General features: G+C 43.8%; 1 protein-coding gene across 1 annotated transcript in view; it reads left to right on the plus strand.

Moving 5' to 3' along the window:
• The window catches only part of stxbp2 (syntaxin binding protein 2), a 53,982-nt gene that overhangs the window by 19,872 nt on the left and 10,441 nt on the right, over positions 1-23,669 (plus strand). Inside the window, exons 4-14 of the mRNA XM_060942566.1 lie at positions 4,500-4,576; positions 4,705-4,780; positions 5,417-5,520; positions 8,933-9,087; positions 11,889-11,973; positions 13,158-13,288; positions 13,675-13,782; positions 13,861-13,918; positions 15,823-15,888; positions 15,972-16,052; positions 17,107-17,248. Of these exons, the coding sequence (XP_060798549.1) occupies positions 4,500-4,576; positions 4,705-4,780; positions 5,417-5,520; positions 8,933-9,087; positions 11,889-11,973; positions 13,158-13,288; positions 13,675-13,782; positions 13,861-13,918; positions 15,823-15,888; positions 15,972-16,052; positions 17,107-17,248 (1,083 nt within the window). The remainder of the gene's footprint in view (positions 1-4,499; positions 4,577-4,704; positions 4,781-5,416; positions 5,521-8,932; positions 9,088-11,888; positions 11,974-13,157; positions 13,289-13,674; positions 13,783-13,860; positions 13,919-15,822; positions 15,889-15,971; positions 16,053-17,106; positions 17,249-23,669) is intronic.

A 23,669-nucleotide genomic window follows, 5' to 3' on the forward strand; every position in this document is an offset into this window, starting at 1 on the left:
CATTCAGCCTGACTCTGATGCACTCGTTAAAGACCAACAGAGACGAGATTTCTCTCACTGAACAAATAAAAAACACCAAATGAGGTGATTAGACTACAAATGTGGGCATCATTATTATATGATGTATCTTGCTTGATATTTGGAGTAGAAAGACAATATTGTGATGTCTTTATTGTGTTTTGGGGTGAATTTGACTGAAAAAAAAATGGTACAAACGTTCACATTTTGTTAACTATTGTTTTGGGAAATTTGATTGAATAAATGACATTTTTTGTAAGGCAACCTCGTTTTTTCCACACTCTTACCAGTCTTAGCAGCTTGTAAAAACAATGATATTTATTGCTTTATATAAAGAAATACAATTAATATTATGCAGAATTTAGTTCAGCCTTATGGTCCGGCCCTCCACAAAATTTTCTGTTTCTCATGTGGCCCTATGGAAAAAATAATTGCCCACCCCTGATCTAGATACTAGATTGCTAACAGACACACACACAGACGAACAAGGTCAAAGGTCATGGTGCCAAATGAAAGCCCATATATGACTTCCTATATGTTGATAATGATAAACATCTCTCTATCTCTAACCGTTTTCGAGTTATAATGGAAAATATGCAAATTTTAGCAATGACCTTGCCCCCCCCCGGGACATTTGACCCCCAACCGCTAAGAAAACTATGAAAGATACCCCGTCATGTAGCATATCAGTGGAAGCAAACCTGAAAGATGAACATTTATGGAATTGGTTTGAAGTAAATATGATGAATATGAAGGAAGATATTGCAGGAAAAAAATTATTTTGACCTTTTTGGTGACTTTGACCGGATGACCCTCAAAATGTTGGAGGTTCTATTTGAGACCAATGCCCATGAAGATTGGTCCAGCTGTTTTCCCGTAATGTTGCTAACAAACAAACAAAGAAACCCCACCGAAAACAATACCTTGCCCCTTGGTTGACTCCGTCCTGGGCGAGGTAATAAAACCCCACAGCTTTTCTTTTCAAAACTCCTCTCAGAAATGATCTTTACAGTCTCCTCCTCAAACCTCAGCTGCACTTCTGTCTGTCTCTGCTTGCTTCTCTGCTGACCTAATTACTTAATTAGTAATTTATCTCCTTACTTATTAACCTACATACCTACCAGAGTTTGTGTACTTACTTAAAGGAACAGTCCACCGTACTTCCATAATGAAATATGCTCTTATCTGAATTGAGACGAGCTGCTCCGTACCTCTCCGAGCTTTGCGCGACCTCCCAGTCAGTCAGACGCAGTCAGACACGCTGTCACTCCTGTTGGCGATGTAACTAGGCTCAGCATGGCCAATGGTATTTTTTGGGGCTGTATTTAGATGCGACCAAACTCTTCCGCGTTTTTCCTGTTTACATAGGTTTATATGACCAGTGATATGAAACAAGTTCAGTTACACAAATTGAAACATGGCGATTTTCTATGCTATGGAAAGTGCGCACTATAATGACAGGCGTACTAACACCTTCTGCGCGCTTCGGCAGCGCACTGATATCTGAGCTCAGATATCAGTGCGCTGCCGAAGCGCGCAGAAGGTGTTAGGACACCTGTCATTATAGTGCGGACTTTCCATAGCATAGAAAATCGCTACGTTTCAATTTGTGTAACTGAACTTGTTTCATGTCACTGGTCATATAAACCTATGTAAACAGGAAAAACGCGGAAGAGTTTGGTCGCATCTAACTACAGCCCCAAAAAATACCATTGGCCATACTGAGCCTAGCTACATCGCCAACAGGAGTGACAGCGCGTCTGACTGCGTCTGACTGACTGGGAGGTCGCGCAAAGCTCGGAGAGGTACGGAGCAGCTCGTCTCAATTCAGATAAGAGCATATTTCATTATGGAAATACGGTGGACTGTTCCTTTAAAGCTAGACGGCCTTTCAATTTCATAAAATCAGTGAAATCCCTCTGAAATGTGGTCATTGTGAGATGTTTATTTCTGTAATATCTTACAAAATATCAGGCCATTCTGTAGCTGGGAAGTTATTTAATCTGAGGGGATTCCCGAGCAAATAATGCGCATGAAATTGCTCGCTTCGTGCAGTCAAGCAGACAGAGGAAGTCCATGTGCGCATGCGCAGGTTTACCTCCTTCTTTTGGGTTTTACGGCAGCTGGCATCCAGTGTTGCATTACTGCCGTCTACAGGTTTACCTTGACCATGCACTGACCGTTTCATTGTTCTGTCACTAAACGAACAGTTGATCACACCGAGGCAGAGCCGGTTCAGACCTCCATGGGGCCCTAGGCAAAATTCTGCTAAGGGGCCCTCTTAAACTGAACCCCAAAATGTTCAACAGTCACACCTGACACCCAGTGCTTCCACTCATCCCCCCCCCCTTTAAACATATTGCACTAGTGTCGCCACCTGTTGGTCTAACTCCAAATAAATACAGACCAAATCAGACCAAATCAAATTGAACTAAATGTGTAACAAATTACTCACCATTAAAAATGTCCCTTTCTGCACTTTCTGGATGCAAAATCATCAATAATGTCGTCATATGATATTTGCTTCCCCACATCATGGTTGATGCTCATGATGGCCAAACCACTCAGATGTTCCTGGGACATGGAAGATCTCAGATAGTTTTTGATCATTTTTAACTTGCTGAAGCTCCTCTCAGCTGAGGCAACTGTCACAGGCAGAGTGACAGCAATTCTCAGGGCTATCCAAAGGTTAGGAAAGAGTTCCTCCAGATTTTTCTCACAAAGGAAAGAAAGCAGCTCAAAGGCAGTCATATTAGCTGATGGTAGGTCAGGTAAATTCTTGATTTTGTTTGCCAGATCAACTCCACTGATGTCACAGTCTTGGTTGAAGGTCAGAGTTTTCTCAAGTTCCATACACTGAGCCTTTCAGGAGTCACTGGACATCTGACATGCAGTGCTGAAGTTCAGCACTACTCCATATTTAGTCTTGGTTCAGAGTTTCAAATTGTTCATCAATGGATGCTATTGTGGAGTCAACCACAATATTGAAGAAGTAAAATATAGATAAGGCTACTATTAATTCAGCTCCATCAAATTGGCTGCACTTGTTTTACCTTCAGATACTGTACTTAAAATGTCGGTGATTTAGATTATTATTTAGCCTATTTAGCACCATTGTCATAATATTTCACGAGTTTTATTGATTCACTAATATATCTGCATCTATATTTGCCTGTGGGCTTTCCAAGCAAACAAAATTCAATCTTAGTAAATATTTATCCATTACTTTCCATTTTGTATAAGTGCAGTTGTAACTACACTCAGAACGATTGATATAACACTTAAATTGTAGAAGCCTGCAAGACGCACACGGAGACCGTCCGGGGTTCACCCAGGGCTCACCGCCCTGTTATGTAGGTCAAACACCGACTAGCCCCGTCCCTCCCACCCGGAGAGGAGAGTTACCTGACTGCTGTTCCCGCTGTTCATTTTCATGCAGTTTCTTTTTCCTTTTTTCACTCCCCGAGGGATAACTCCGCTTCATCTTGCTAGGTTGATGCACATGCACTGGGAATCTGACGTGCGCGAGCAGCGCGACGGACGGTCACGTCATCACGTTTTTTTTTCTTTCCCACGGGGCCTCGATGAGTTTGCGGGGCCCTACTCAACGTGCGTAGTGTGCGTATTGGGTGAACCGGTACTGCACCGAGGTGCTCGCTGAGCGCCCATATTTATTAGTTTGGTCCTGCATTTCCTTTCCTTCGCAGCATAATGTCTTTTTCTTCGTGCTTTCCCTTACTGTAGTTGGTCTTTCACGTTTCATTCGCACACTCGCGTCCTCCGTTTTTCTCTCCTGTTTCAAATTTGTAGCCCGCAATGCCTTGCACGAACAGGGAAAGCCCACCACGTGATGCATGACGTAGTATCTTGAATTGGGTCATGGTGAAGCAGGAAAAAAATTGTTCTATTTAAAAAATAAAACTAATAAAATTGCAAGTCTGTGATTTGAATTCAGTATCTTTCAGTCCACTAAACAAAAAATAATTGGGTGTCAGAGGAAAATTATTTTTATGACCTACACTTGAAAAATCTGAAAGGCAGCTGACCTTTAATAATAATAATATTGTTAGCAAATTAAAATAATTAATTAAATGGAAAAGTTAAACTAGTTTATTATTGATGAGGAGGATTATAATACTAAATTTATATTAAAAATTAAAATATTAATTTGCTTTAATTTTACCCATTTAATGAATTAATAAATTATCATAAATTATACATATTTACAGTTGTATTAAATTAAATATTAATTTACTTAAATGTAATTACTTTTTCCATATTAATAATAATAATAATAATAATAATTCTTATATTTATATTTTAAATAGATTAATTCGGGATAAAATTAGCTCATATATTTAAAGTCTTAAATTTTCTGTAAAGCTGCACTTTTTTTTTTTTTTCCGTCTGAAGATGATCAGGCTAGGTTTCGAGTTGTAGTGCTGTGTAAAACCACGTTGTCTTGTTTTTGTTCCTTTCAGTTGTGGAGGATGTGAACAAGCGGAGAGAGCCGATCTCAAGTCTGGAGGCCATCTACCTCATCTCTCCTGTGCCAAAGGTGCACAGCCTTCACTCATGCGCATTACTTACTGGATTATATTGAAGGCTTTCATGTCTCATGATGATTTATTATTATTATTATTATTATTATTATTATCCAGTCATTGTTTCCTTTTCTCCATGCAGTCTGTTCACGCTCTGATCAACGATTTTAAGGACACAACTTTCACGTACAAGGCTGCGCATATCTTCTTCACAGACAGTAAGACTTCACACATGGCAGCTTTTATTCCTTTACCACAGCGCTGCTGAATTCTCTGTTCTGATTGGTCCGGGGGTGTTGGTTGGTTGGTTGATTTTTCTTTAATAGCAGATCTGTAGTTCCTGCTGAAATTCAAATCCCAGATTATTATTATTACGTGATGGTTTCCATAGTAACAGCTCATTCACAGGGACTTGTACGGCGGATGCTCCATATAAATCAAGATTAATAATAAACATGTTTATTTAACAAAAAAAAAGCCTAAATGGTGATGTGGAAGGAGCCTCCAGTATCGGTTCTTTAAAAAAAAAGAGGAGTTTTCTGTTTTCTGCAGACGTTCCACAACATTAAATGCTACTATAAATGGATAAAAATGCACCGTCAATTAATAATTAAGTGTTGTCAGGTTGCTGTGGTATAAAAGAAATAAAACACTTCAGAACATGCTGTTGGAGGAAAATAATCCTCCTCATGGTGGTAACAGTAACTCCACTTTGTCACACCACTGTGATTATTTTCCTATAACTGCACACCCCACAGTGTTTTATTCCTTATTTATTAAACAGATTGTTGAAATGTTGTGCATTACTGATTGTAGCAGAGTCTGAGTCTTGTGTCTGTTGTCCTGACCTTCAGCTTGCCCCGATGGACTTTTTGCTGAAATTGGGAGGTCGAGAGTCTCAAGAGTCATCAAGACACTGAAGGAAATTAACGTAGCTTTCTTACCATACGAGTCCCAGGTGTGTGACCTTCTTGGTTCCTTTTTATTTAAGAACATTTTACAGGCAAACGCACACTTTTGCTGGGCTAAAGTTTACATTTCTACACTTGGGCCCTGGCACTGCCTTGTTAATTTTGCTAACAAATAAGAAAAGGCTGTAGCTTTCCGTTTCAGCATCATGCAAACACCGACGTCTAACTGCATCACCACACACTCGCCTTGTTCACGAAGACTGTTTGGACAAAAACATTTTTATAACAAAGCAGAATACATCTGTGTGGCCTGGTAAAAGTGATAACGCAGGACACAATTCAAATAGCTTCGTGGGTAATTTTATTTCCCCTGAATGCTTAAGTTTTAACAGTTTATTTATTCAAAGTCTTTGTATTCTCTTATTCTTTGGCAACAAACTATACCAAATAGGCAACAGCAGTGGCAAGGCACTTCTGAAATGAAAATACATCATAATAATAAAAAAAAAGTAAATACAAACAACAGCATGTGATAAAACATCTCATTGATAGCCACACGAAAACCCGCCCCATAGGGCATGTGAACATATCACAAAGCTGCCTTAGAAATTACATTCAAACTTGTCTTCAATGCATCAGCTACTGTAACCCCACAGTATAACCAGAGGAAAACATTCAAATGCATGAGCATTAGCTGGTGGAAAATATTCAGTCTCAACCATTTTACTCAATGTTATACAGCGCAGAACAAACTACCTTTTAGAAAAATATTCATAAATCAGGAACATATTGGAAATTACATATTCTCATTTCATTCAACTCATTGTAAACAATTATAACCTGTGTTATAGTCCACACTTTACTCTAGTCATTCATTTATGCAGCCACCGCCCATCTCATCAATATTCATTACGCTGTCATTCGCGTTTGACCAATCACGGTTCATCTTTGGTTTTAAACCTTACACCGCTTCAACAGGAAGGCACTTACTCTTATTATCTCCGTCAGAACGGCTAATCCGTCTCCGATGAAAACCGCTTCGCAGATCCACTCCCCTCTACATGGAATAAAGGTGTGACATAGAGACAGACGAGAGAGCAAGTTTATTGGAATGGGGAATCCTCACACCCTCATTAGCCATCTGAGTTTATGTGTAAGCACTCACGCTGTCTCACTGCTACGCGCCGCTACCTGCAGCCCCCTCTTGTAGCGTGGTCTACCGTTGGATCTTGCTAGTCAGATCTATCTACAGGAATCGTCACGAACAGAATAAGATTCTTGGTAATACTTCTGTTGCAAGTTTCATCAGTAACTTGTGTGTGTATAAGTGACAGTATTAAGCTCTATACAGGCGTGGATGACTCATTTTACTAATTTACATACCGGTCAGAGATCTGCCTCGTTGGGTTCAATTTTGCTTCCGTGAAATCTTATCTGATGTCACGGCTGACCCCCCCCCCCCCCTTCCTTAGAGCAGTCTTAAAGCCACATACCACTATTCGAGACAATTACTACCTGCCCCCTGTCCACCCGGTTACATCTGTATTGAGAGAAATGAATGCTGAATCACTTCTAATGTACAGTTTCACCATCAAATTTTAGGCTCCGCCTCCTTCCTGAGTCTTTCACTGGTCTTGTGATGTCAGTTGATACTTCCTTTTTTCCATAATGGATAGCAGTGTGTGATCGTGTCAGAAAATGCATAAACCAGGCTAAAATTATAGCTGTATGTTTGTGGCTTCTTCTTATATAGCTCACACGCGTGTGAAAGAGGATATTACACGGTTGCGTTGTGTGAAGATATGAAGTTTGTTTTTGAGTGTTGAACATTATTCATGAGTGAGCAAAGCGAAAACACTGGGAGTGACGTCATAGGAGTGAAATATCGGTATTATTATACATACAGGCCACTTTTTCAATGGAATAAAAACATGTTCTATTCCCTTCTAGCGGGTTTCGTTCATTTGGTTTGATAGCATGCAATATTCTTAGGATATCGCTTATCCTACATGTATCACGTCACTCTACCCAATGGAGAATGAGCATTGAATATGGTTTACGATATTGCATGGGTGTCAAGACAACATGACGTCGTGTGTCGGAGACGTAAGACTTCCGTGCTAGCGAGCGACTGGGACGATTTGTAAACAAACATGACCGCCAGGTTTGCTTTGTTAAATACAGAAGATTTTGAGAGAATTTTGAAAGAGAAAGATGCGTTGAAGACCTGAAAGGAATGTGTATGTATTATAATGATATTGGCTGTGTTTTTTTTTTTTTTTTTTTTTTTCCTTTTTTCCATGGTCTATCAGATATATCCCATTCAGCTACTCATCTTCGACTTGTTCAGTATCAAGCTAGCTGAATAGAATATATCTGATATACCACTCAGATTTGTGATGTATTTGATGTAAAAATACGAGTTTTTCAACATGAGAAGACATAAACTTCATATCTTCAAACCAACATGATTTTTTTAAATTATTATATCAAGACATTCCCAAACAAAGTACCCAAATTTATCAAAACGATTAATCGATTTCCTCACGAGTGACATATAGAGATTTGTCACGGTTTTGCTTCTCCATGTCCCGGATGGAGCTCGGATGAAAAATATGAGTGGTGTATTTCCAACACTCATGTCTGTGTAATCTCATCTCATCTCATTATCTCTAGCCGCTTTATCCTGTTCTACAGGGTCGCAGGCAAGCTGGAGCCTATCCCAGCTGACTACGGGTGAAAGGCAGGGTACACCCTGGACAAGTCGCCAGGTCATCACAGGGCTGACACATAGACACAGACAACCATTCACACTCACATTCACACCTACGGTCAATTTAGAGTCACCAGTTAACCTAACCTGCATGTCTTTGGACTGTGGGGGAAACCGGAGCACCCGGAGGAAACCCACGCGGACACTGGGAGAACATGCAAACTCCGCACAGAAAGGCCCTCGCTGGCCACGGGGCTCGAACCCAGGACCTTCTTGCTGTGAGGCGACAGCGCTAACCACTACACCACCGTGCCACCCTGTCTGTGTAATATAAATAAAATTAAATGTTTGTGTTTTTCTCCTTCTTTGGGCGGCACGGTGGTGTAGTGGTTAGCACTGTCGCCTCACAGCAAGAAGGTTATGGGTTCGAGCCCATTGGCCGGCGGGGGCCTTTCTGTGTCAAGTTTGCATGTTCTCTCCGTGTCTGTGTGGGTTTCCTCCGGGTGCTCCGGTTTCCCCCACAGTCCAAAGACATGCAGTTAGGTTAATGTGGGGTGGCCTTGGGCTGGAGTGCCCTTGAGCAAGGTACCGAACCCCTGACTGCTCCCCGGGCTCTGTAGTGTGGCTGCCCACTGCTCTGGGTGTGTGTGCGCGTGTTCACTGCTTCAGATGGGTTAAATACAGAGGATGAATTTCACTGTGCTTGAAGTGTGCATGTGAAAAATAAAGGTTTCTTCTTCTTGTAGGTGTTTTCTCTGGATGATGCCACTTCGCTGCACTCTTTCTACAGCCCCAGTAAGAAGAACCTGGACGAGCAGACCAGAATGATGGAAACCGTGGCCGAGCAGATCGCAACGCTGTGTGACACACTGAAGGAATATCCAGCCATCCGTTACCGCCAGTACGTGCCTGCCTTCTTCCCGTTTCACTCCGGCTTCATGAGCAGCTGAAAAGCTGCTTTAAAAACTATATTTGAATTACTTTTTAACTTCAGTAGTTACCGTAATGTCGTACTGCATCAGACAGAACAAACATTAATCATGTATGCTTTTGTGTTGACTATCATTGGTTCACAAAAGGGAGAAAAAAAATAAGAAACCACAAAAACTTTAAGAGCAGTTTTGTGGATGGTAAATCTACAGCTCTGTAATCTTCACTCCTGTCAGTGTTTTGATAAAATTTCCAGCTACGCCATTAAGTGGGTGCAGGATGGTTGGGAAATGTGATCGGTTTGGCACATACGTCATCTTAATAACGTCTGCTGTTTTTAAACATGTACCACTTTTTTGAACCGGATTTGATAATTGGGTTAATTAAATAATTTGAAAATAAAAATGATTTGATTGAGATTTCTGTGATTTCCTTTTTTGAGGATAAAAAGGCAAACGTATTCCTTAGGGCTGTCGAAGTTAACGCACATTCCTTTTAATGCCACTAAAATTTTTTTTTTTTTTTTTTTGATGCATGATTAACGCATGCACATTCTGTGCCCCCTCTCCTGTAGTTTGGGAAATCAGGAAGTGACGTAGTGAGTTGACACAAGTTGTGATACAGTGCACTTATGTACAGAATCATCATGTTGCATTCTGACTGTTTTTACATAGAATTTGTGTGGGTTTTTTTATGCTATTGATGGTCCAGAGGGGAGAAAATAAGCCATGTTAAGGTCCAGACGGGTGTGTGTGTGTGTGCATAAATGCAGTTTTTGCTCCTGAATGTACTGTATATTTACCTGTGAGTTTTTATCCCCTGCTGGCCGAAAGGCCAGAAGGGGGATTATGTCGTGGCGTCTGTCTGTCTGTCTGTCCTGGTAAGGGTGCTCACCTTCTGAAATCAACTCCTCTCTCAATTTTTGGAGAAATTTCACAAAACTTGACAGGATTCTTTGTTATATGTCGATAATATGCATATTGCAGTTTCATTCAAGTCACTTGCGTTTTACCAGAACAAATAGACGTATTTGGGTTTTGTATTTTATTTTATTTTATTTAAAGATAGTCACTCCTGTTGTCCAGGTCTCCGAGTTTGTTTAGTTTATTTTATTGCATAGTTTGAGACTGGAAGTTAAGGATAGAACGAGAGGAAAATACGATATTGTTTTGTTTACACTAAATTGTGCTAAACTCTCAGTTATAAAGTTAACACTGCTTTTATTGAGGTTTTTTTTTTTTTAAATGCAGTGGGGGAATAAAATACACCCCCCCCGGCTGACATATTATTAGGCCAAGTTTACATTAGACCGTATCTGTCTCGTTTTCTTCGTGGATGCACTGTCCGTTTACATTAAAACGCCTGGAAACGGGAATCCGCCAGGGTCCACGTATTCAATCCAGATCGTGTCTGGTCCGGTGCTGTGTAAACATTGAGAATACGCGGATACGCTGTGCTGAGCTCTAGCTGGCGTCGTCATTGGACAACGTCACTGTGACATCCACCTTCCTGATTCGCTGGCGTTGGTCATGTGACGCGACTGCTGAAAAACGGCGCGGACTTCCGCCTTGTATCACCTTTCATTAAAGAGTATAAAAGTATGAAAATACTGCAAATACTGATGCAAATACTGCCCATTGTGTAGTTATGATGGTCTTTAGGCTTGCCATCCTTGCACTTGCAAGTGGTAAGTGATATGCGCTGGGATCACACACACAGCGGCTCAGTCCCGAATCACTGCTCGTGCGCTTCACTCGCGCGCTCTGTGAGCTGCGCAGGGCCGGAGTGCGCACCCTCCAGAGGGCACTCGCTGTTCAGGGCGGAGTGATTTGGAGTGCAGGATGCCTGCGGAGCCGAGCGTATCCATGTATTGGTGTTGCTGTGTGCACGCAAATCGTTTTAAAAACGTTAATCTGATGATCCGCTGATACGGTCTAATGTAAACCCCACCTGAGTTACCTTAGATGTAGAAAGCCTCTATACAAACATATCGCATGACAGGGGACTAGATGCCTTAGGTTTCTACCTTCAAGACCATACAGACCTCCCCCCAAGTCACTTTATTATTGAATTGGCCTCCATGGTTCTTAAGTTAAACTATTTTTCATTTATAGAGGAATTCTACCTACAACTTAAAGGGACATCTATGGGCTCCAGATTACGCCAACCTGTATGTGGGTTTTTTTTGAACAGAAATTTGTCTTTAACCCAGATGTAAACCCTTTTATAGCCAAAAAATCCTTAAATGGTATCGTTTCCTGGATGATGTTTTCTGTGTGTTTCAAGGAACTAGTGAAGAACTGTGTGCATTTGGTACATATCTGAATAGTTGTAACTCTGATTTAAAATGTACTCTGGATTCTGATCAATCACGTGTATCATTTCTAGATATGTGGATTATGCTAAGTAGCTATCTCCGTAAAGAAATCATTGCACAGACTTCAAGTGTGCGGATTTGTATTTTATTTACTCAAAGTTTTCACTTAATCCTGCACCTTGCCACAGATGATTCCTTTACCCCCCGATTTAATGAAATGTGAAAACCTTTTTATTTTCTGGCAAATTGAAGTAAGGCATGAGCGTTTCTTCAGAACTGTTTAAATATTTAATTAAATCTACTACTACTACTACTACTACTAATATTTTATTATTATTATTATTATTATTATTATTATTATTATCTCTCAATCCATATACACAGTGAAATTTGTTCATCCAGACCCAAAACCTCCTCTCTGTAAGTGAACCAACTGAGGTCTCGTCTTTTCTCAGGGGTCCGGAGGAGAATTTTGCGCTGGCTGAGATGGTGCTGGATCGCTTAAACGCACATAAAGCGGACAACCCGAGCATGGGAGAGGTGAGCCGTTCACACGGTCTGTACAGGAGTCGGTGTCTGATCCAGTCTGACTGACTTCCAGTGGTATTATTTGAGTTGATGTAATTTAGCAAATCGAGCTTTTATTTACAAAAAGCCAAATTAGCGTTTATTAAATGTAGTACCTGGAGCATGAACTTCACCCTGCCTTTATTTTCTCCTGTTCTTAATCATCTTCTGCTGTCTTATATTCTTATATAGTTTTCTTTTCTTCTCATCTTTCTTCTCAGCTGATCTTTTCTTGGGCTAAAGGTGCGTATCTGAACGCATGCTGCTTGATTTTGCTCTTTCATTCTCTCGCTGTCTTTCGCAGTGTGCATTTCATCATCTTGACTTTTAATCTGTTTGTTAAATGCTTTTCTTCAGAGTTAGAAACAACCTTTTTTTTTTTGATGCATGCATCACTTGTTTTAATATTATTCTTAGTTTTTCATTCGTATGCATTGTTGTTGTAACTGTGATAACCAAGGAATTAAACACTTGAGGGTGGACTGTTATAGGAAAATAATCAGCAGGGTGGTGTGACAAGCCAGAGTTACTGTTACCACTAAAACGTTGATTAATTTCCAGTAATGGCACATATTAGTGTGTTCTCTTTTTTCCTCTTATGCCACAGCAGTTTGCTAATGATTGCGTCATGCTTTTTATAGTTTTGTTTAATACTCACAAGACAAGGGAGTTCCTGTTAGTACTTGCATTATAGCAGCTATAAATCATACTTCCTTCACCCTCTTCTCATTTTTTCAAAATGAGAAAAAAGTGTAGCAAGAAACCACAAAGCACAAAGTCCCCTGTTCTGAAGACTTACTAAGCATTAACACTGGAGACACCTTCCATAAATGTTAAAAAAAAAATTGAACAATTATACCTTTTCCTTTTTTAAAGAAAATACATTTTATTTTTTTTTTAATCAACTTATTACTAGCCTTGGATTTTGTCGAGCGTCTGCCATACAGGTCCCTCTAAATGATCTGTTACTATGGAAACGTCAGCACATTCGAAAGAGACATGAACGTAAACCTGTGATTCGAATGACAGTCGACCATGCTATCAGAGCCCATTATTTAATGCTGCTGTGGCTTAAGTGCAGATGAGTATACACGTATAGCATTACTATGAATCTGGATGACGTGTGAGTGTTGGTTTTACTGTGTGTTTGACGATAGGGCACTGATAAAGCGCGCTCTCAGCTGCTGATCGTGGACCGTGGCTATGACCCCATCTCTCCTATCCTGCATGAGCTCACCTTCCAGGCAATGGTTTACGACATGCTGGACATTGATCAGGACATCTACAGGTCAGCGATGTTCTGCTCTGAAAAAGCAGAAAAACCACAGCAGACATGGTTTTTAGTTTGAAAACTAATTTTCATGTTTAACGATTGATAACCAAGGTGTTCGCTGGAGTCTGGTGTGGAAATGTTTTGCAGTAAATTTGGGATTTTCGTGTAGAAAGTTATACATGTTGTAAGAACAGTTGAGAGAATAAATGAAATCAGGATAATGAGTGTTTTTGTGATCTAATACTGGACTGAAAAAGGAGCTTTGTGCATGAAAGGGTTAACGGTGTATGGATCAATCATGGCCAGGTTTCTTTTTCAGTTTTCCTCTAATCTGATGATATGAAGATGTTGGTTAATGTTCGTAACTTTCCTCTCCGTATCTTCTTCCTGTTTGGATGCAGGTATGAAACGACAGGGCTCGGGGAAAACAAGACGAAGGAGGTTCTGCTAGACGAGGATGATGAGCTATGGGTGCAGCTCCGACACATGCATATCGCCGACGTCACCAAGTAAGAGCATCTCTCACGCTCTCTCTCCCACTAATTATTCGGTGTCCATACTAAAACCAAACCCTCGTCTGTTTTCAGAAAAGTCACCGAGCTCTTGCGTACCTTTTGTGAAAGTAAGAGGATGAACACAGACAAGGTATGGAGTTTCTCATTCAGACTGCATGTTAAAACACACCATGTGACACGTAACTTCTGAAAATTGTGCAGCATTGATTTACAAAACTAGACGAAAGGCTTAAAACCACGTTGCTTCCTTTTAAATCTTTTTAATGTAGGTCATGTTTGGGAATCCTAGATCGATCAGTTTATGAATCGAATTGTTTCATAGCAGATTCAGTGGTATTGTTTAAAATGTGAATCTTTTACTATATGAATCGAATCCTGTTGCAGCAGATTGAGTTGTATCATCAAACATCGAATCATTCCTGTCTGAATCGAATCATTTCATAGCAGGTTCTGTGGTATTCTATTGAATCGTATTGTGGCAGATTCAGTTGTATCATCAAATATCAAATCTTTACCGTTTGAATCGGATCGTTTCTTTGCGGATTCGGCTATATCAAGTCTTGAATCATTATCGTACAAACCGTATCGTTGTATACCAGATTCACTTGTATCATCAAATATCAAATCTTTACTGTATGAATCAAATCGTATTGTAGCAGATTCAGTGGCATCATTAAATATCAGATCATTACTGTATGAACCGAATCATTTCATAGCAGATTCAGTGGTATTATTGAATCGTTACCATCTGAATCGAATCATATTGCAGCAGATTCAGTTGTATCATCAAATATTGACTCATTACCATCTGAGTCAAATTGTTTCATAGCAGATTGAGTAGTACTGTTGTATTGAATCGTGTTGTTGAATTTTGATTCTTTACCATATGAATTGAATCGCATCATAGCAGATTCATGATACCATCAAATATTGAATTACCATATGAATCAAATAATTTCTTTGCGGCTTCCGTGATATCAAGAATCGAATTGTTGCATCCCAGGTTGCATCATCAAGTATCGAATCATTCCTGTATGAATCAAATCACTTCACAGCAGATTCAGTGGTATTGTTAAATACTGAATCATGACAATATGACTCATGTAGTAGGATTCAGACGAACCAAGTTTCTGAATCCTACTACATCATACATGTCAACCTTTGGTCAATCAAACCAACCTCCAAAATCCGTATTTCCCTTATAAAATCCGTATAAGATGCAAATTAAAATAATTTACCTAAAATTTGAATGATAATTAACAATGATGTATCCCAGTTACTTTTTATTCAATATTAATTACAATAAGCCTTCAGAATGAATACAAAGCTCCAATGTTCGACAAAAACACAAAGTGTCACTCTAATGTTCTGAATTGTACTCCATGACAGCTTTTTTAGCACTCTGCACCAATACCTCACGAGGCTGCATGTCACAGCAAGTGTCTGTGTTGATCTTGCCAGAGTGCCCATTCAGAATCTTTTCAGTCGCTAGTGAAAATCGCTCAGGTGGAAATACGCGTTTCAAACAAAATGTTACGTCACGGTTGGCGGGATTCTCGCAATGTGGTGTGCGAATGATCAAAAGTGGAACGAAGTCTTGCTACCACAAGATAACGCGTGATTTCATAAGACTCTTTACTGGCTGTCTGTGCTTTCTGTGGTGTACAGTACGTTTGTAAATGTTATGCGCTCTTTTATCATCGTGGGAATTGTTTATAGCTCTAAATAAATATTGAAGTTTTTTTAAAGAATCCGTATAACTTTATTTGTACGCCCGTATACTATGGTACGTTTATTGAATCAAATCCGTATAAAATACGGACATTCCGTATAGGTTGACATGTATGCTACATGCTAAACTCCACAGCATGACAATGTGAGCAGCATTAAATCCAAACGTTACATAATGGATTTAATGCTGTTCACATTGTCATGCTGTGGAGTTTAGCATGTAGTAGGATTCAGAAACTTGATTCGTCTGATGTCTGTCTTCTTTTTTTTTTTTTTCCCCCCTCTTCCCTCTCTTTCCCCCAGGCCAATCTCAAAGATCTGTCTCAGATGCTGAAGAAGATGCCACAGTACCAGAAAGAGTTGAGTCTGGTCAGTGCTGTGTCTCGTAGTGCTCCGTTTTGCTCCGTGGTCTTGAGCATGTGTTAATGTGTGTTTGTGTGTGTGTTCCATAGTATTCCACTCATCTGAACCTGGCTGATGCCTGCATGAAGAAATTCAAAGCGTCTCTGGATAAACTGTGTGAGGTGGAGCAGGTTAGTGATGGTTATTTCGTACCTGGTTACTCAACGCTTCCTAATTCCAGCTCCTCCTGCCCACTGATTGCTGCGCCTCAGAGAGTCTCCTAAACTCCACACACTGCTGTTGTGTGAAGAGAAAAACATCTCATCTCATCTCATTATCTCTAGCCGCTTTATCCTTCTACAGGGTCGCAGGCAAGCTGGAGCCTATCCCAGCTGACTACGGGCGAAAGGCGGGGTACACCCTGGACAAGTCGCCAGGTCATCACAGGGCTGACACATAGACACAGACAACCATTCACACTCACATTCACACCTACGGTCAATTTAGAGTCACCAGTTAACCTAACCTGCATGTCTTTGGACTGTGGGGGAAACCGGAGCACCCGGAGGAAACCCACGCGGACACGGGGAGAACATGCAAACTCCACACAGAAAGGCCCTCGCCGGCCCCGGGGCTCGAACCCAGGACCTTCTTGCTGTGAGGCGACAGCGCTAACCACTACACCACCGTGCCGCCTGGTTTGATTATACAAGTAATATAATTAGACTTATGTTAATCGTTTGCTAGCAACCATGACTTGTGTTTTTTATGATGCTGTATAATAGTTAGCCTTATTATTAGCTAACGTAACAACCTGGCTACTGGTTTTCACAATATAATACGATAATTAGCCGAGTGTTAGTCATTTGCTAGCAACCATAACTCGTGTTTTTCACAATAAAATAGTTAGCCTTATGGTTGGATAAGTTGCTAGCAGTCTGGCTACTGTTTTTAATTATACTGTATAATAATTAGCCGAGTGTTCACATAATCCTGCTGCTGATTTTTGGCTACTGGTCCCTGAACAAAAGTATTGTTCAAAATAAAGAACCGTTAAAATTTCAGTGAGTGTTAGAAACAGGATATAGCACCACTGTTTACACCTCACTGTGGTCTTAACAGGTTTTTGTGGACAGCCCTTTGTTCTCTCCCCCCCCCCCCCCTCCCCTTCACTGAACATTGTCTTGTGTATATTCTGTACATCCAGCATGTGATATTGAAGTGTAATGATGTTTTTCTATGCAGGATCTGGCCATGGGCTCCGACGCAGAGGGCGAGCCACTGAAAGACGCCATGAAGAACATCGTTCCCGTCCTGCTGAACGCCGAGATTCAGCCCTATGACAAAATCCGCATCATTCTGCTGTACATCTTCTACAAGAAAAAGGGTACGACTTCCTGTGGGTTCACTGCTGTGTGACACTGCATACTCTCTATAGACCCCTTTGCATGTTTGTAAACAAACCAACCGTTGCCCGGATGCGCGCGCAGCCTGGACTCAGAAACAATGGCGCTGCCCATAGACCGGCATTATGAGCTGTCAGATTATGCAAAACAATTGTCGTTACAAGATCGAGAATGCTACATAAATAAGTTAACTCTAACAAGTGGACATCGCCTACCGGATCTGTATTTAATTAAAGAGTGGACGGACGCAGGCCCGGCGCCATGGGGGGGCGAAAGGGGGCATTGCCCCCTCGTGGCTACAGCCCCGCCCCCTCAACGGAGACTCAGATCACTTAATTGTTTTCTTATGAAAATATAATGTATTATAGACGTATTAATAATTTGCATTTTCAAATACGAAATATTAAGTGGTTGCGCATTGCACAAAAATACATTTCACATAAATCACTACTAAAACTGGCACGGTAGAACAAATCTGATTGGTTGTTATGATTCTTACGTTGCAATCGTAGAATTCAACTGTATTAAGGTAGGATTATTTCAAAAAGCCTGAATTTAATATTAACCCTGTTTAGACATATGTATCAATCCTAACTACTGGGGACTAGTTATTGTGGGTGTACTATGTGTGAAATGCTGACACAGCCGCGCGCACACAGACCTGTGATAAGGACAGGGGGAGGGGTCGCGCTGGCGGGGGTTTTACATGCACACTTACAAGTGCACTGTCTCTGCAATATCCTGCAATATGCAGTCAGTTTGCGGGAGTAGTCTTTCCCCCACCGAATTAAACGAATTCAATCACAATATTGTGAATCCATTTTCTTTCTTTGTAGGCTAAGTTTATCTCCGTTTATGTTGGTGTATGTGTTCATATATGGTCCGCTTTGTGCGCAAATAACGTAAGAATATGTGTCGTTGACGTCACCCCCCATGCAGCAGGGGTGAAAATTCATCACTTCAGAGTGTTTTGTCCCCTACACGCCTAAACTGGGATCGCGGATTAAGTGGTTAGCGTTGACTCTGTGCGAGTCAGGAAGGCTATTACTGGTGCAGCCGCGGGGTCTGTTGATTTTTTTTTTTTTAATTATGATTTTGGCCGCCGAACCAAGTACCTTAGACTTGCATTGACGTTTTGTTTTCATGCCGCGGAGCTATTTGTATGTATTTTAAATGTAAAGGACTTGCCTGTAGGTTTGTGTGTGTTTGTTTTATGTTTGGCATCTTTCCGGTTGTACCGTGTGTCTGTGAGAAAATTGGAGGGGAGGGGTAACAGGTGGGCACGGGGGTTGATAAAGCGCAACTGCCCTGGTAATATGTCACATGATTTTCCCGTACTAAAGCAACCTTCGGGGCCGTGGTTTTGTGGTTGGCGCAGTTAATTGTTTGAAACACGTTGTCAGACCGCCATCACTACTACACACTATATGAAAAATATTTGCCCCCTTGCGATTTCTAATTGCCCCCTTAGTAAACTGTTCCTGGCGCCGGGCCTAGACGGACGATGTTGGTAAGTTCTCTGGTATACAATGGCCAGATATATACTCGTACCTTACTGACAAGACTTCAGTGTACACCCACGAAAAACTTCGTGCCTACAAGTCTTTAGACGCATATGATTGTTATGTGCGGGCATGTACAACTTGATTAACAATGGGACATTCATATTCATTTTGTTTTAATCAAATTATGCCAGTGATGTGATGGCAATGTGGCTTTAGCTACAACAGCAAACACCAACACTAAACAGCAATGTGCAGGAGGTAATGGCATGAAAGGAATGATAGTGTAAAGAGTGCAGCTAAGAGAAATCAGAGCTGCGTAAAAAGCGAGAGGCAGAGAGCAGAAATGAAACCGAACGGGGCGGGAGCTAGGTTAGAGCAGTCAACGTAAGTTGGCATTTAGAGCGAGGGCACACAATTTTACCTTTCCATCCTTGCTTTAAAATTGTGGTTTTCGGCAGACACAAATAATGATGGCACAAAATCTGGACTGCTTGAGTCAAGCGAGACCTCTCCTACAAACACAATTGCATGCAAAGCTAAGTTAACATGCTAACAATATTCATTACATTGTGTAACTATGACCCAGCTAATCAGACAAACGCTACCAAAGTATTTTGCTACATCAGTAAACGAAGACTAGAAAGAATAAAAAAGAAAGTTCTATTTCGTTTCTACTGACCGCCAGAGGCGGTGCTTTCAGCACATGGATATCCATCACACGAACGTGCAGGTCGAGTAATAGTAACAACAAAGTCACGTGTGACCTGGGTGACGTCACCCCGTGACCCCGGCATAAAAGACCGGTAAACCCAGGAAGTGACCTCTTACATCTTCTCGCGTTTGCAGGTTGCGAGTTGGAATTTGGACAAAGCGCTGTGGTAGTTTCGTTACCCGTAGGGTTGGGGCTGTGCTTATGCACCCTCCAAGAAACTGCGCTAAGTCCACCAACTCTTTTCTTCTTGTCGTTATATTGATTTATTACTCCGTAAGCTGAGCGCTCTCGCTCGGTGGAGTTAGCTGATTAGCCCTCCGGGGCGGTGTCCTCACCGCTGGAGGCCGGCTTGTTTTCGCTTCAGGTAAGCGGGTTTCATTATTTAAATTAAAGCGGCGTTCCTCTCGCCGCTGTTTATCAGTTCTGCGGCGCTCGGCGCCTATCCTTGTTAATATTATTAACCACTTTGTTTTGTGTAGCCTCGCCGCCGGCCTGTTCACAGGCCGGCTGTCTTGTGTGTTGTATTCGTATTGATTTATTACTCCGTTAAGCTGAGCGCTCTCGCTCGGTGGAGTTAGCTGATTAATCCTCCGGGGCGGTGTCCTCACCGCTGGAGGCCGGCTTGTCTTCATTCAGCCTTGTCTCCGGCCTGCTCACAGGCCGGCGGTCTTGTGTTGTATTGTTTGTTACTCCGTTAAGCTGAGTGCTCTCGCTCGGTGGAGTTAGCTGATTAGTCCTCCGGGGCGGTGTCCTCGCCGCTGGAGGCTGGCTTGTCCTCATTCAGGTAAGCGGTTTTCATTTATTTAATTTAAAGCGGTGTTCCTCGCCGCTGTTTATCAGTTCTGTGGCGCACTGCGCCTATCTTTGTTAATATTATTAACCGCCTTATTTTGTGTAGCCTTGTCTCCGGCCTGCTCACAGGCCGGCGGTCTTGTGGGTTGTATTCATATTGTTACTCCGTTAAGCTGAGCGCTCTCGCTCGGTGGAGTTAGCTGACTAGCCCTCCGGGGCGGTGTCCTCGCCGCTGGAGGCTGGCTTGTTGTCGCCCAGGTAAGCGGTTTTCATTCATCTAAATTAAAACGGTGTTTCTCGCCGCTGCTTATCAGTGCTGTGGCGCACGGCGCCTATCCTTGTTAATATTCCCGACCACGGGTGTGTTCGCCCGGTCGTTTTTCATTACCGCCTGATTGTTTATTTGGGCTGCTTACTTGGGGTGTTCTCGCCCTATTTAAGTTCCCTTCTGCCAGCCAGGCGTCATGGACCTCTTCTCTCGCTGCGCTGCATGTGCCTGAGCGTGGCTGCGCGGACCGCCAGGCTGGCTCGGCTGGATTCTCCGTCTGACATCCCCCGGGCCTCGGGGGGACAGGACACGGTGTCGGCTGCAGCAGCGGGGCCCAGCAAGCGCCGTGGGTTCCCCCACATGTCTTCGCTTTTAAGGCGAAAAAAGAAGCGCTCGGGCGATTTGGCTCAGAAGGTGGAGGTGATGTCCACCGAGCTGGAGGAGATGAAGGCCCTGCTGGCGAATCTTCAGCCTCCGCCACAGGGGGCAGTGTTCCCGCTGCAGGGCCCTGGCGGCAATGCAGGACACCCCTACCTATGGCCTCCTGCAGATGCCCAACATTGAGAAGCGCGGCCTGCTCACGGGCCGGCTGTCTTGTGTGTTATATTCGTATTGTTTGTTACTCCGTTAAGCTGAGCGCTCTCGCTCGGTGGAGTTACCTGACTAGCCCTCCGAGGCGTGTCCTCGCTGCTGGAGGCCGGTTTGTTGTCGCTCAGGTAAGTGGTCTTCATTCATTTAAAGCGGTGTTTCTCGCCGCTGTTTATCAGTTCTGTAGCGCACGGCGCCATCCTTGTTAATATTCCCGACCACGGGTGTGTTCGCCCGGTCGTTTATTTTTTATTTCCGCCTGATAGTTTATTTTGGGCTACTTACTTGGAGCGTTCTCGCCCTATTTAAGTTCCCTTCTGCCAGCCAGGCGTCATGGACCTCTTCTCTCGCTGCGCCAACTGCCGGTCCCCCTCGAACCGGAGGACGGCCACCGCGAGTGCCCCTCATGCCTGGGTATTGATCACCTGCGGCAGGGGCTGACGGACATGGCCTGCGCAGACTGCATGTGCCTGAGCATCCAGCCAATGCTGAGGGCTGCATTGGCCCGTCTGGGGTTGGACACGCCCCGGTGGCCCAGCATCAGAGCGCTTTCTTCAGAGGTCCCACATAGCCTTCCTCGTTGTCTGTTCCGCCCTCGGCCTCATACATCGAGGAGTTACAGAGGTGTTGGGCGGACCCTAGATGCCTTCCCACCTCCCTAGTGACTGCAGGGCCCTGGCGGCAATGCAGGACACCCCTACCTATGGCCTCCTGCAGATGCCCAACATTGAGAAGCGGCTTTCATTCATTTAAATTAAAGCGGTGTTTCTCACCGCTGTTTATCAGTTCTGTGGCGCACAGTGCCTATCCTTGTTAATATTATCAACCGCTTGTTTTGTGTAGTCTTGTCTCCGGCCTGCTCACGGGCCGGCTGTCTTGTGTGTTATATTCGTATTGGTTGTTACTCCGTTAAGCTGAGCGCTCTCGCTCGGTGGAGTTAGCTGACTAGCCCTCCGGGGCGTGTCCTCGCTGCTGGAGGCCGGTTTGTTGTCGCTCAGGTAAGCGGTCTTCATTCATTTAAATTAAAGCGGTGTTTCTCGCCGCTGTTTATCAGTTCTGTAGCGCACGGCGCCATCCTTGTTAATATTCCCGACCACGGGTGTGTTCGCCCGGTCGTTTATTTCTTATTTCCGCCTGATAGTTTATTTTGGGCTACTTACTCGGAGCGTTCTCGCCCTATTTAAGTTCCCTTCTGCCAGCCAGGTGTCATGGACCCCCAGACGCTGGAGGGGACGAGCGCGGCATCACGGGAGCTGTGTGACGCGGCTCCAGGCCTTTGCCTACTCGTCACGGGAACTGGGCCGGCTGATGTCGTATCTCACCCTCGGCCGCCAGCAGATATGGCGGGCACAGTCCCCTCTGGCCGAGCCCGACCGGCGTGTGCTGCACTCTCTCCCTGTTGTCCCCGGGGAGCCGTTTGGCGAAGCCACTCAGCAAGCCCTGGATCGGAGTGCCCAGGTCATCTAGGCGTAACAGCAGTTCGCTGGCCCCCGCCAGGCCCACCACCATGGCAATGCTGCCCAGTCCTTCAGGGGGCCCACACCGACTCTGTCTCGGCCACGCACCCGCCAGGAGACCAGACGGGTTGATGACTTTCGCCACCCCACCACCTCCCGGACCCGCGGTGCCGCCCCCTACACCCAGTCCACTCCTTGTCGCCCCCATGGTGACCGACGGGGGCGCTCTGGACGGCGCTGACATCAGCGCGCCGGCGGTCGGCCGCTTTTCCAGCGAACAGCTCCAAAGCTGGAGAGCGTTGACCCCTGGGTGCTGGTGACCCTCACCGAGGGTTACCGCATCCAGTTCTGCCGCCGTCCACCACGTTTCATGGGGTCAAACACCACCGTGAGCCATCCGGGGAAGTCCCTCGTCCCCCGGCAGGAAATCGCCACCCTCCTGGAGAAAGGAGCAGTCTCTCCCGTCGACAGGCAGAGACAGCAAGGTGGGTTCTACTCCAGGTATTTTCTGGTTCCGAAGGACGGCGGTATCCGCCCGATCCTCGACCTGAGGTCCCTCAATTCCCACTTGAGGACCATGAGATTCCGCATGCTGCGTACAGTGGATGTCTTACACCACATCCAGGCGGGCGACTGGTTGTCACCTTGGCCTGAAAGACACCTACTTCCATGTTCCCATTGTGCCACACCACAGGCAGTTCCTGCGGTTTGCCTTCGAGGGCCAGGCTTTCGAGTTCAATGTTCTGCCCTTTGGGATATCGCTGGCACCCCGTGTGTTCACCGGGTGTGCGGCAGCGGCATCGGCACTACTTCAGGCAAGGGGTTTGCGTGTCCTGCCCTACCTGGACGACTGGCTTGTCTGTTCACGGTCAGCAGCTCAGGCCCGCACCAACATCGCGACTGTGCTCTCGCATGTCGTAGAGCTGGGGCTCAGGGTGAATTACAAGAAGAGCTCGCTGGTGCCCAGCCGGGAGACGACTTTCTTGGGCGTGCACCTGGATTCGAGGTCGTTGATGGTAACTCCCTCCCAGACAAGGATCCACAACATCCGCCTACTGCTTGGCCGCTTCGGACGGGGTA

The sequence above is a fragment of the Neoarius graeffei genome, chromosome 16 (genome assembly GCF_027579695.1).
Source record: "Neoarius graeffei isolate fNeoGra1 chromosome 16, fNeoGra1.pri, whole genome shotgun sequence".
NCBI lineage: Eukaryota > Metazoa > Chordata > Actinopteri > Siluriformes > Ariidae > Neoarius > Neoarius graeffei.